This window comes from Drosophila mojavensis, unplaced genomic scaffold (assembly GCF_018153725.1).
Source record: "Drosophila mojavensis isolate 15081-1352.22 unplaced genomic scaffold, ASM1815372v1 contig_36, whole genome shotgun sequence".
In the NCBI taxonomy this organism is placed as follows: Eukaryota; Metazoa; Arthropoda; class Insecta; order Diptera; family Drosophilidae; genus Drosophila; species Drosophila mojavensis.
The window spans coordinates 22,990,877-23,005,149 of record NW_025318858.1 but is presented as its reverse complement, the minus strand read 5'-3'; the positions used below and the strand labels follow the sequence as shown (position 1 = coordinate 23,005,149).

General features: G+C 43.3%; 1 protein-coding gene across 1 annotated transcript in view; it reads left to right on the top strand.

Moving 5' to 3' along the window:
• The window catches only part of LOC6577585 (receptor-type tyrosine-protein phosphatase N2), a gene marked incomplete at its 5' end in the record, with an annotated part of 29,525 nt that overhangs the window by 8,983 nt on the left and 6,269 nt on the right, over positions 1 to 14,273 (top strand). The window contains 4 exons of the mRNA XM_044008495.1: positions 10,455 to 10,508; positions 12,521 to 12,578; positions 12,646 to 14,082; positions 14,149 to 14,232. Of these exons, the coding sequence (XP_043864430.1) occupies positions 10,455 to 10,508; positions 12,521 to 12,578; positions 12,646 to 14,082; positions 14,149 to 14,232 (1,633 nt within the window). The remainder of the gene's footprint in view (positions 1 to 10,454; positions 10,509 to 12,520; positions 12,579 to 12,645; positions 14,083 to 14,148; positions 14,233 to 14,273) is intronic.

Genomic DNA, 14,273 nt, shown 5'->3' with positions numbered 1-14,273 from the left:
GGTCCAAACCAACCCGAACCCAAACCTAGACCAAACCTTAACAGTCCTCCACCTCGACCTTAACCTTTTGTGCTAATGATTTGATTTACTTGCGGCCAGGCAAATGTCGTTATTTGCACAACCACCGAAATATGTAAATAAATAAATAAATTACTTTCTCTCCCTCCCATTTCACGTCCTCTCATGTGCCACTCCAGCTGTGGGCAAGTTAATTATTTTCATTGATTTTAAATGCTAGCAAATTAAATTTAATTTTCGTGTAATTCGAGCCCTTTGCTAGCGTGCATAATTAAAAAGCACACGTAAATCCAATTATTTGCCCGGTTTTTAATGCATTTGATAATGGACTCACATGTCTCTCGGTTGCAATTAATGAAATGACTAGTCGTTAATCACATTACGTTTCCTGTTGGATGTTGATTATGCTCGACAAAGGTGCATTGTGTGCCAAATGAATACAGGTTTGGCCATGGAAGCGCATAGAAAAGAAACATAATTCCCTTTGAATAAGTTAAGCTGAAACCAAAGTATCCCAAGCGACTTGGGTCTTGTGTAATGGAGAGATAAAAAGGTGAAGGTGAAGTAAAAATGAACTGGGTAAGCCTCGGATTAACAAAACGTCGCGAAAAGCGTATGATTAGAAAGAAAGAAAGAGAGAGATCTGATAAGGTACTACAAATACAAATACTAACTGTGTAAATCAGCGTTTATCGATTGTAAAGTAAAAACATTTAAACGAGAGTTAAGTATGTGAAAAAGATGCTGACAGCTTTTCACTCGTAAGAGACAGATGAGAGATAATTGATTCCAAAATGTATAACAAATATTCAGCGGGTAAAGTCGGCAAATCAATATTCATATATTATATATTATATGTGAAGTTTTAATTAAAATGAAAGTCAAATATATTGGCTATTTGCTTTCTGCAGAAATTGCATCTACAGACTTCTGCTAGTAATAACTGTGCTGATATTTATTCATGTTAATGTTCAGTGCATCCCACTGCAAATAAAGTGTGTAAGTCGATATTTATCAATTTTGGAATAAAAGGGGAAACTGAAATTTAAAAACATGTCAGATATGAAGAGTTAATAATCTTGTATTTGTATCTTGTATCTTGTATTTAAAGTAATGCCTTTTTCTATCCTATAATCTCTGACATTAATGGAGTTTGACATATAATAGATATGCTGGTAATCGACCTTCATTCATCTTAATACAAAACCTTGAACAATTTATTGTAAGTTAGCCTACAGAGTTTTAAGTTTTTATTGAAAAGCAACTTAAACATAAAACTATTATGTCTTCAGCTCTTACATCGAGGCCATCAAACCAGAGTCTGCTATATCTTCCCCTTATCTTCTCCACATCAAGTGACTGAAAAACTTGAAGCTGTTACCCTCTGCTTATTGCATAATTTCAAGCAAAACTTTTTTCATTATCTGCAATCGATACAAGCTTTAAACGCTTTGCAGACCAAGATTAAATTTCGAAGTAAAGTTTTTGCTGATTCTCGATAAATTGTTATTGTTATCGATGATTTGACGGGGCGTCCTGCTTTTCATTTGGCTGCCTTCAGGCAGAGCAGGTTGCTCGCTTTTGTTGCTACTAATTTATGCAAAAATTCTAATGAATTTTTATGCCAGCGAAATGAAAAGGCAAAGCAGACGTGAGGCAAAGAGAGAGATAGAAAGAGAGAGAGGGAGACGAACAAAGCAGAGTTGAGAAAAAGAGTCTAAGTAAATGAGGGCGTTGAGCAGTGCACAGTGCGAATTAATGAAAATTCATGAACAATTCTTTTGCCTTAAGGAAATTGAGGACGGACGCGGGGCGTGGTCGGGGCCAGACCATTAACGAGCACAAATTAAAAGCGGCCCAAAAACATTAATTGAGAAAAGGCCGAAAACAAAACGAAATGAATTCGTTGAAAAATGTGCACGAAATTATAAACAATAAAGATTTGTGCATTACGTTTTAATGGCAAATTGCCAAAAAGCAAATTAATTGCACGATTTGAGCCAGCGTGAAGCCTGAAGCGTGAAGCGTTTTAGATTTAATTAAATCACTTGAAGTGGAGCTTAGATGGTTTTATAGCAGGTATTTGTGGGATTTGTTTCGACCTGAGAGCCATCTCAGGCCAATTGCAATGCTGCAAAGACTGTTGCTAGAGATAGATAAGTATAACAGCTCGACATAATTATCCGTAAGCCTCTTTTCCGCCCCCCCCACTATGCAGACGAGGCATGACTCGAGGTCCTTTGCTGACGCACGTTGGCCTGCCAGGTATTCTATCCCTTTGAGCATTGGGCGAGCGTGGCGCTTGAGGCCAGCAATCAGGCATTTAGCTGGAAATTCGATTTGATTTTCCATTTCGCATTTGCAGGCAGTTGCATTTGTGAATGGGAATACGTATACGTCTTCTTAATGGCAATTTCCCAGAATTTTTGGCCAGACCAGAGGCCAACATTTCTCTATGCAATTTACAACGAATAATTTCTAGAAATGCAGCTCACAAAGCAGCTGCACTTCTGGGAAAGGCCAGAGATAGGTTGCCCTAAAAAAATTGCGAATTTTGAATACAAGCTTTTCCATTCTTATCAATTTGTTTGATAAATAGACAAAACTAAATGACAATTGTAATTGCCGGAAAGAAGGCATTTAACATGAATATTTATGGCCGCAATTAGAATATAAATGATGTCTGAGTAATTATGGAAGTTTTTCCATGCGAATAAGATGTCATAAATTTCGCATTAATTGTTATCTTTTTCAAATAAAAGCACTCAAACAATTATCCAAACAAATGAGAATAGGGAAAGTCATAATAATTCATGAATAGGGCATTTAATGAGCACAAGCATATCTTATATCATTCGAATGTGTGAGAGTAAATAAAAGGGATATTTCTGGCCCACTCAGAGAGCTAATTATATTTATTTTACTCATGACCTTTGCTCACGCTTCCAACTTTTGCTAATGCTCTCAATTATAAATGCAAAGTTCATAGCTAAGTAACTAACTTGTGGGTCGGGCAGCTTGACCGTTTTAGTCACTTTAAGGGGCTGTCCCTGTAGGCCGAAGACAAATAGAAGCCATCAGCTGTATATGCATTGTGGTCTCTGCTGTTTATCCCTCAGTGCACTGTGGTTAGCCGACTCTGTGAGTGTGTGTGTGTGCGTGTGCGTGTTGGTTCTGAGCAAGAAGCTGCCAAGGACACGTTTTATGTGCTTAATCTGCCCGCTTGTTGCTCTCACACACACACACACACACAAAATTAATTGAATCGCAAACCAAAAAAAAAAAAAAAAAAAATTTAAAGTTTATATTCATCCGGCACGTTCATTTGAAGTGCAACCTAATTGCGGCCAAGAATTCGGGCTAACAAATTCCGCTAGATAAATCAACGCTTAACGCGCTAAGGCAAATGGGTCGGGCTCACGACGGCCACTCAGCCAAGACTGTGTCGACTCTGTCCGAAACATTTCAAAATTTATGAATTAAATGAGTGTGCATAAATCAGCATACAAAATGAAAAACTGCTTAGCTGGACAAAAAAGGGAAAAAAACGAAAAAAAAAAAGGAAAAAAAACGTAGGGCGAGTCGAGCCGGAGCGCCAAAGCTGAAAGCCATAAAGTCAAGCAGTGCGAAAAAGTATGGCCGAGCTGCTGATGGAGGCGAAATGACGCCGCTTATTTACACTTCATAAAGCTGAAATACAAAAGCCCCAGACGAAACGTGGCTAAAGCTAAGCTTAAACGACATTGAGAGCTGCATACGTTTTAGCTTATGTCTATTGTGTGCTCTATAGCAAGAGGGGTCGGCGCATTCTATAAGTCAATGTGCACAACATGATAATGATGTTATATATATGGCTATACTAACCTAATCTACTGGCTTGGCATATTTAAATAGATCTAATTTTGGAGTGCCTACGGATGTCTCATAGATAAAAGAGTGTGCCAAAGACTATGTAAGACAAACTTTAGGAATATGTAGAGCTTGCACTCCTAGTTGATAGTTATTTCAACTAAATATTTACATTACAGAGCTCCAGAGCCCTTAGTATAGCGAGCTAAGGTAACAAAAACAATCGATATATTCATCTGTAAAAAGTCCTAATAAAATCAAAATTTAAATGTGTGGTCATTTGATAGAAAAAAGAACATCGTCAACTGTAGACAAATCCAAGAGGTGCCCAAAAATACGTCGAGAGGCGATATTCTTGAGAGCAGCTTTACGATGTGCTGGCCCTCGTATTAGAACTAGAAAAAGACTCAGGCGAAATCATCTTAAAGTCAGTTCCACCTTAAAGCTGCTTTAAATCTAATCGAATATTCCCATAAATATTACGTGTAATAGGCTTATAGTTAATTCTTGAATTCTCGAAGGTTAATCAAATGTAAATTTAATGCATTTCTATTCAGAATAAGTAGCCAATGTAAAAGTAGTAAATATTTTAATTAATATTTGTCTTCTTTCTATTTTTATATTTTATTCTATTCTATATCTATATATTTATTTTCTATATTTCTTTAAATTTGAATATTCAAACGTCACATATGTTTTTGTAATCAGCAGCAAATCGCACATATCATTGTAGCTAAATCGCACATCTATTATAAGTATATTAGAGTATTATGCTCTCGGCAACAGCCTCAGCTTGTTTTTCTCTTAGTCAAGCTGCAGCTGTGCCCGTAAACAGCTGCACAGCACTGGATGCTGCGTTGGCTCGGTTGCTAGGCACTGCACTCACTCTCAGTTCTGGGTTCATTATGTTTTATTTGTTTGTTTGCTTTTGCCAGGCATCGCGCTGCGTGTCGCATGTCACTGGCAAGGCATTAAATGCTTGACATAATACATTGGTAGTGCAGATAGGGAGAGTGAGAGACAGAGAGGGGGTGTAACTGGCGGCTCGTGTGTCTTGTTATGTTGGCCTTTAACGAGCTGCCGCAGTCGCAGAGCTTTGTGTCTATCATTTTTCCCATAGCATGTTTAGGTAGCTCTGCCTCTCCCTCACCTTCTCCCTCTCTCTTTCTCTTTCTCTGTCTTCCCAGTTCACCGTGCACGCCTCTCATTGCACTCCCCTTGTCTCTGGCCTTTGCTATATATTCACATTGCCTTTGGCTCTGCTCTGATTTGCTCCTCTTTGGTTCGGCTCCTGGCTCTTGTCTTTGTCGCGATTAATGGTCGCCCTGTTATTATTTATTTCACTTTATGTGTGCGTGCGTCTCTGTAGCTCTGTGTCTCTGTCGACCCTCTGACAGTTATGCTGGCCCCGGTGCGAGTATCCTGGTCATGTTCTGTTATCCTTGTGGGTGGCCCTAGCCCTAGCCATTGACACACGTTGTCAGCGCATTTTTATGCGAATGCCCCTGGAACAACATCATTATGGCAGAAAAACTCGCATTAAAGTACACGCACGTCCGCACAGTGGGGCAACAAATTCATTTCTAATTGTTTGTGGAGTCATCAATTATATTCGCGTACATCCCCTAAGCTTGAGAAATGCTCTAAAATATTTCATTGCGAAATTCAATTGGAGACTTGTTGCTAGGCGAGATAAATTGCTTTCTCCTATTTTCTTGTTTACATTAAAAATTTGTGAATTTTATTAAGCATGTTGTCTGCGACCTTAACTGACAACTTAATCCAGTTTCACATAAAATATTGCTGGGCATATTTTTTGCATAATATCACTTATTAAACTGACAAGCTGCCCCACTGTATGCGAGCCACAAGATATGCTGTGGCTTCCACTTTTATTCACATTTTTTTCAAATTTTTTATTATTTTGCACACATTACACATACCGCACGTTAGCCCGGACGCTTGTCCTCCGCAGCGCTCACACGTGTCGCTGCTGCGGTCGACAGGGGGGGTGAGGGGGGGGGTGCAGAGTGGGCGAGAAAATGGAAAAAAACAAACGTGGTTATGAAATAAAAATCTTTTGAAAATTCCTTGACCCGAAAGCAAATAACAGCGAAGCAGGGCAGAAACCACAGAGCGACTAAGTAAACAACATTTGCTGCCAGACGGAGCAGAAATTGAACCTGGACCTGGACATGGACCTGGGACCTGCAAATTGGAGCCTGGGCGCTGGCACCCGCAACAGGCTTGCGCATATGACCGTGGACATCAATCAAAAATACGTCTCAATTGTGGACGTGGCAGTGGCTTCTGGCTGTTGCCTGCGAGTGGCTGGAGGCAGTGGAATTTTCAATTTCATCTTGCGGCTGAATTTATTAAATTGTTTGGGGTCGGTTCGCTGCTTACCAAACGGCCAAAGTCGTAACCGTAAGCATAATTTATGTGAAGAAAAATAAATAATGTGGCTGCGTTGCCATAGAGACATCCCAGCCACTGACAAGAACTTGAACAGTTCCCTCCAGCTGCCATTCAGCTGGCACTACAGGGCCCTCTAGAGCTCTCTAGAGCTCTCTAGTCTTTCTCTGGTTTCTGGTTTCTGGTTCGCTTTACAGCTCGTTGACAGACGCTCGAGTTGTAGCGCCAACGTATCAATCACATGAATTGATGTAACCACAAAGGCAACAATGAATGAGTAATGAACGTGCCAGCCAGCCGCCACGGCTTCAGCACAAGCTGATACTTTACCATTGATATGCACTTTGATTTTGATTTGTTATGCTATGCTGCAGTCGAAGATTGCAAATGATTGCGAATGCCACCTCAACATGATGCACAACAGTGAACGACATCAAAGAGGAAAATCGTCTCATCACTCAAGCTATATCAGAGCCGGTTACGCAAGTCTCATAAAAGAAAGCAGGTCAAGCGAATGGAAAATTATCATATAAATTATATAGCCTAAGTAGCATGCTTCAGTCTATCAATCTGTCAGCTCTATCTCTCTCTCTCTCTCTGTCTTTCTCTCTCTCTCTCTCTCTCTCTCTACTTTCTCTGTCTACTTCAGTAACACTCGCTAAAACTCAATTGAAGAGCTATATCAATTCAAAGAGCCTTCACAGTGTTTTTTTTTTTCTGTTTCTGCTTGCCACTTGCAACGGATTCACGCACTTTTTGCAGCAAATCGAGTGCAAATATAAATAAAACTTGCAGCACTACAAAAAAGGTGGGGGAGAACGAAAGCAAAGAGTGAATGCACGTAATGGGGCAATTGGCTGCTGCAACGCGTTTGCCGCGTGCTTTTAAAGCAGTTAGCCTCGTTTCGGTTTATTGGCCGGCCATTTAACAAGCTCCATTTGGTGCCTGGCCACAAAGCGAACTACACACGCCCCAAGCATATTTCGGTGTAGGTGGCACAGTGCGAAGTGTGGAATATTGCGCATACGCCACGTTGCGCCTTATCGGAAAAAGCACATTGGTAACGGGTCGGACCGGGCTGGGCCCGTACCCGTGCCGACACTGGACATGAGCCTGCATATTTATGAGCCTTGGCTAAGGACACTGCTTATGGGCTTTGATGTTGGGCGTGATTTGTTTTACTACGCGTCCCAACCAAATGTTGACAGACAGCCGGAAAAAAGGATGGTGAAGTGGGTGCAGCGGGCTGAGGAGCAGAGCGCATAAAGTGTGGGATGTAAGTTTGCCCATCAAACGTTTGTGTTCTTTATAAAGTGGAAGTGGGCTAAGAGCTTGAATGACTGAAGCCAGCTGGACTGAGTAGGTAGTTTAGAGTGCAGCATGTAAATTGTCGGCTGTATGTTTATCTGAATGGTATACTACAATATGATAAGCTAGTGAGCTCTGGTCTACTCAAATGGCTTGGCTTGAGAGAGTGAAGAAGTGTAGGCTGAAGGGAATAGAATGTGTGCAACAGTCTAGGCTAGCTAGACTGACTGATCCTTTGTAAATCTTTAAGGTAAAATTTCCGGTAAATAAACTGAAGGCAAAGGGATCCGAGCTATCTATGTTAAGGAAGTACATAAATAGCTCCAGTTAGAATAAAGTGCTCGGAAGGGCTTTCCCAATTAGTATAAATTATTGCAAGAGACGAAGGTCTATTTTTAACTAAAACTGGCTGCTACACTCCGAGTCGAGAGTTCCGAGTGGTCTCCCATGATACAGTGTAGCAGTCTGTGGAGTGTCTTCTCTTATAATATAACAAAGGCTACAGCCCACAGTAGTAGTAGAGTAGAGAGTTCCGAGTGGTTTAACAAGATATAGTGCTGGGATACAGTCAGAGTTAAGCTTCTGCTCTTATAGCATAAATTATTGTTGGAATGCTAGTATTGCGTTGGTGTCTAACTGCAGTTCCTCTTCAGCCCTTCAGCTCTTCAGCTGCCAGCTAGCAGCCAGTCTACTTAGCTAGCCCATGCTCATACCCATGCCCATTCCCATGGCCAGCTTCAATTAGACTGGCAACAAAATTGCTTTTGAACTGTGAAAACTGAATTTTTGCTGGGTATCGTGTTGCAAGTGGCAGCTAGACACGTGCCACATTGGCCTCGTTTGACAGCTATTGACAAGCACTTTTCACATTTATTGACAGTTTGGGCTCCGTTCACGGAGTGCGCTTCAATCTGTCATGTTGACACAGAAGTCGTGAAATTCTTTAGAAATGGCACGCAGACAGACAGACGGCAGCTATGGGCCAACAATGTTGCAGTTGAGTGTGCAATAAACTTGCCCACAAATTGACATTTGATGGCCTGACCAGAATAAGAATAAAATGCGTGGCATGTTCAAAAGGCTGCACTGGCTCTTAACGTGGCTGCTTGACTGCTTTCAGTAGCCACATTTCACATTCCACAAGCCACATTCCACAATCTACATTCACCTCGACTGACGGATGAAGTCATTTGTTTCCCCTGCGCCTTAAATTAGGCAACACTTTTTTAACAGACCCACAAAATACGGTCTACTTAATTTGTAATGGCGTGAAAACGGCTAAAAATTTTGCATATTATTTTGGGCGCTTATCAAAAAAGGTTCAGGCCAGTAGCATAAAAACAAAGTGTATACAGTGCACTTACAATGTGAACGACTAACGAATACCCTGCAGCTGGGTAGAAACAGTTTTTAAAAAAATTATAATTATTTCTAAAGAAACAAAAGTTAAATCGGCATCAGGTTTCAAGATATCTGTATGTATAAAATAAAAAAGCTTAGGTTCAAAAATCGTCTCGATGAACTTATTATTTGCGTTGTGGCTTGACATCATATTTTTGGTATTTTTGTGGTATTTTTTCTAGATCTAGGAAATATTTTCAGGCAACATTGAAATACAATGATTAAAAAGTTGTTTACAGTTCCACAAACATTTTCCTGCAATTCCTAATTTCAATTACATATATTATTTATTATATTCTCTAACTAGTTAGTTTCTTACCAAAGTCAACATTTTGCTTATGCTTTATTCAGTCTCCATCGCTCTAGTTGCTCGCAAGAAACCAAATTATGTTGACTGTGGTCGCTTCTATTTGATGGCAGGGCATGTAAAGTGGCCCTCAAGAGATTAATTTTCGGCTCGGCCTGCAATTATACAACAATTAAAAAACAAACGCCTAAAGTGCTCAGTCCGCGAGGCCGCTGGCAATTGGGAATGAATGTGGGGTCGTTAGATCCGGAGAGAGAGAGATAGAGAGGGAGAGAGAGCGAGGGAAAGAGGGAGCGAGGGGCAGCAGCGTTTTTGGTGGGTTGGAAACTAACCCACGGCTGCCCGCACACAAATTACTGCGGCTTAATTAATGGCCAAGAAATGTTGGTGCGTCAACAGGGAAAAGTTCAAGCGCAGCCAAAAGCAGCGTGTTTCGTGTTGACAACCAAAACAGAAAAAAAAGAAACAAAGTTTTTGAACAAGGAGTGGGAGTTGCGAGCGGCTGTCTTCTGCGCGTGTAATGGCAGGCGTTGACGTGGGCGACGTGAGCTGGTGGCTCATGTGCGCCCCGTCGAAGATGGCGACAAGAAAGTGCCACATTTTTCAGTCTCTTGTCTTGACGTCACAGCCAACAGCAACAGCAACAGCAACAACAATGGCTTGGTGAGCAGAGCTATTTGACTGAGAAGCATTTTTGGGGATCCTGTCGGGATATTTTGCAGTTTGTCTGTTGCTGTGGGTACAGATGCGTGTGTGTGTGTGTGAGTGATGTGGTGCGTGTGTGTGTGGCGTGTGTCATGTGAGACATGCTCATAAAAAGCGTTTATTCAACCAAGAGCCAAGCAAGTGCTACATGACACCAACAACAACATCAACAACAACAACAGCAACAACAACCGCAAACAGGCAACGACAAAATGGCGACGTGCCAGAACTCTAAACCGTTTGCCGCCGTCGCTGCTGGTTCGAGTGATTCGGGTGGTGCCTGTGCCTCGCCAGCGTTTGCTTGTTACGGGGGTAATGCTGATTTGGCTTTTACCACATTATTATGTCTTAACTGAAACTTGTTGTTGTGCCCATTATTCCTGGTTTTCCTTTCGTCTACATTGTGCTAACAACTCTTTCATGTGGATTTCTTTCTTTGTTTTGCTTACAGGCTGCCAGTTTGTTAGGACGCTTTGCATACCCCACTCCGAGGTCTGTTACGATGGTAAGTTCAGATATCAACGACAACAGTCGATTAACTCTATATACATATACATATACACACTACAACAACAGCAACAGCAGCAACAACAACAATATCTGATTGTGTGTGTTTATAAAGTGTCAGCCAGTGTCTTTATCAACTGTGCAGAAATATTGTATGATGTTTAAAATGGGTGAGGATTAGGCAGAGATGCATATCTCCGGGTTATTTGTCGTTAATGGCCCAAAGTTTGCCTCTTAGAGAGTGCAAATATAGTTGGAGGATGTGCTATAATAAAAATAAATATATTTTCTATTGAGAGTGGTTAGTGTTTAGAGGAAGGCAGTTAAAAGTTCAGATTTTAAAAAAAGAAGCAATAATAAACTAATAGGTGTCATATTTACCAAAGAGAGCCCGAGCATTCAACAATTCTTACCCAATTGCTCTAGCACAAAAACAGAAACAAATCTTGCCTAGAGACTTGCACTTAATTCCAATAAACTTGCAGCTGGAAACGTTTCTATTTAAGAGCATTTTGGTTGAGCATCTGAACAGTTGAACTAATGACAGGCTTTGGTGCTTTATCCAAGTGAAACGTGAACTGCACAGCCCGAGGGTGCTCGATAGCACTTAGTGCTCAATAGCAGGCGAAGCTGCAACACAAAACGATTTCACACGCACATACACACACACACACGGCACACACAACCTCCTCAGAGGGAAAGGCGATTGCGAGCAATGACCAGAAATGCGCTTCGGACCGCTCTGAGTGGGAAAAAAATGCCATTCTATGGGTCAAATTGCAGCAGGCGCATCTGAGTTTTGGGATTCATTTTCCAGCCGCTGGTCCCGGCCTGAAGTATAAATTTTCGTATTTGCCCAGTGCTTCAAAGCGAAGCGCATTCAAAAAGCGTAAAGAAGGACCAGAAAAGGAGCCCCAAAACAATTGGGGGAGCCATGGCAGGACTCGGGGTCTTGGGGATGGGAGCAACAGTGCATTATCGAGAACACACTCAATTACTTATGTAAGCGCTGTGAAATTTCGTTGACGGCGGGGCCGACTGAGAACAATTGCAACAGCTGCAGCTGCTGCGCGAGAAGAAGAAGAAAACCTGCGAAAAATAGTGAAAATGGCAAGGGAAGAAAATAAAATAGAATGAATTGTTTGACCCCAAAAGCGAAGAATGTTCGCGCTCAAATGTAAAAGGGGAAACTGCACTTGGAAAAATTTGCTATAGACTTTGTATTGAATAGGAAAGGAGACAAAAGGAAAGGCGGTGAAGCCAAGAAGGATGCAGATGGTATAAAAAAAAAAAATAGTGGAGAATATTTTTATCAGTGTATTGAGACAAGAAATTATACTATATATATATATATATATATATATTTTTTTTTTTTTTGTTTTTTGTGAGTTTATTTAAGCTAGGCAAAAAATAGTGTGTGAGTAGTGAATATTTTTGTCAGTGTATTCACACACATATCTGATATGACATGTCAAAAAGACAAATTCTGCAAAAAATCCATGGTCAGGGCTGACTCAATCAAATTGGGCTAGATTTCTGCCAGTGTATCGACGGCCACGCTTAGAAAGTTCGTGTGAAACCTAAGCTGCACTCAGAAAAATTGAAAACAGACTCAGAGAACATAGCAACGCTCAGGACTGACGGTACACCCCAAAGCGCAAACAATATTTAATGAATTTTTTATCAGTGTATTCACACACATGTCGAGGTATTTATTATATGGGGAGCTGGGAGCCGCAGTCGCAGTTTTTTTTCAGCCCAGACCGCATTTACATTATGCAAATGAGGTTCGAGACTAGCGGCAAGGATATGCATTTAAACGCTCGTAAATCAGGGTGAAAACAAAAGGTGGCCAATGTGTTGTGTGTGTGGCAGGTGGATGGGTGAATGAGTGAATGCGGGGGTGTTCCGCAGGCGGTGGTTGGGGATTGTGTTGCAGTCATTGTAAGACACGCGCTATTAATGCAGTTACATGGCCTATTAAAATTGCGCATAATTTGCATTCCGCAGACAACATCTTTGGGAAGTGCATTCCGACCACTGGAGTTGACGTCGAGGACATTGAGAAGTAATTATCCTTGTCGCAATTTGCATGCGAGTGCGACCGGCTAATTGTATTGTCTCTCTGTTCGCAGGACACCACTCACCGAGGACCAATCACGTCTGCTGGCAACCATGCTGGAGGAGCTGCAGGGCGCCGGCCTAGGCTGGGACCATCATTACGTGCAGTGCCGCATCCAGGGAGCGCTCTTCTCGCTGCAGCGCCAACAGCAGCTGCCGCCGAACCTCTGCGCCAACCTGGCGCCAGCGCCACCCGACTATGGCGACCCGGCGAGCGCGTTAGCCTATGTGCGATTCACGCCGCCGGAGGCGGAGCAGCTGGAGTTGAGCAATGTGGACTACTTGGATCAGACGCAGCCCAGGCAGCAAGCGCAATTCTATCCAGCGATGCACAAGAAGCAGTCGCAGGACAGCGGCTTCAATAGCATCCTCCATCAGCTGCAGCTGCAGGATCGCCGTCGGCTGCGTCACGATCCCAGCGAGCTGGAGCACTTTGGCAAGCTGGACGGGCACATGAAGAACTCACAACTGGAGCTTCCGAGCGTGATGGATGCGTTTTTGGACACGGAACGGCAACGGATGGCGATGCGACTGGCCGAGCAGGACGCCAACTCGAAGGCGGGCAGTCCGCACAATCGACTGGAGCTATACCAAATACTGGCCGCCTCCGAGCCCGATCCGCAGCCCTATCAGCGCAACCAACAGCCAGCCAATGCCATGGACGAGCTGGAGGCGATTGTGGAGCAGCAGCAGCAGCAGCAACAACAGCAGCAGTCGCAGTCTCAGGACCCGGATCCGCCGTCGGCAGCACCCGCCTTTCTACCCGATGAGCTAAACGAGTCCAGTGAGCTCTATTTCCCGGACAACTATGCGCCGTTCAAGCGTCGGGGACAGCAGCTGAAGCACTCCTTCTTCCGCGAACTGGCCAACGAGCAGGGCCTGGCCCAGGAGCCGTTGGCTCAGCTGGCTGCCCAGCCGGAGCTGATGAAGAGACGCCCCAGCGACAACGACGTCAATGTCCAGGAGCAGGAGCTGGCGTTCGAGACCAGCTTGCGCCGCAACTCGCTGACACCCCTGGAGGAGGAGGCCATGCTGGCATCCAACAGCTATCCGCGCGCCCTGCACAACCAGCGCGTCTACACGGAGGGTGGGTTGCTCTTGGTGCCGCAGGACGAGCTGCAGCAGGACTCGGCGCAGGCGGACGAGCCAGCGAGCATCAAGCAAGCGCTGCTGGCCAACATGCTGGGCTTTGCGCGTCACGAGCGACTCGATGTGAAGAAGCCGGGTCCCCAGCTGGGTCCACCGTCCTCTGAGCAGAGCAACCAGGTGGGTACAGAGAAGCCGCAGCATGCCAAGGATGTCAACAAGGAGGTGCTGCCCGCGCACATCAAGGGCGGCGATGTCAACGAGCCGTTCAAGAAGAAGAAGGTCGTCAAGGAGCAGCACTCGGACGAGGATCATGCGCCGCACACCGTAGACACTGAATATGCACATGTGTTCGTGAAGAACCCGTAAGCTCAAGCTAACCAAAATCAAACTGGAATTTCCCGAATTCAACTCTTTCTCTTTCCACACAGCATTGACAGTTGGTACGATGGGCAGCGCATCATGAATGAGCTGGCGCAAATACTACACATGCAGGGATACTTTTCTTATTTAACGTAGGTTCTATGACCATTAGGTCTCAATTACTATTGATAAT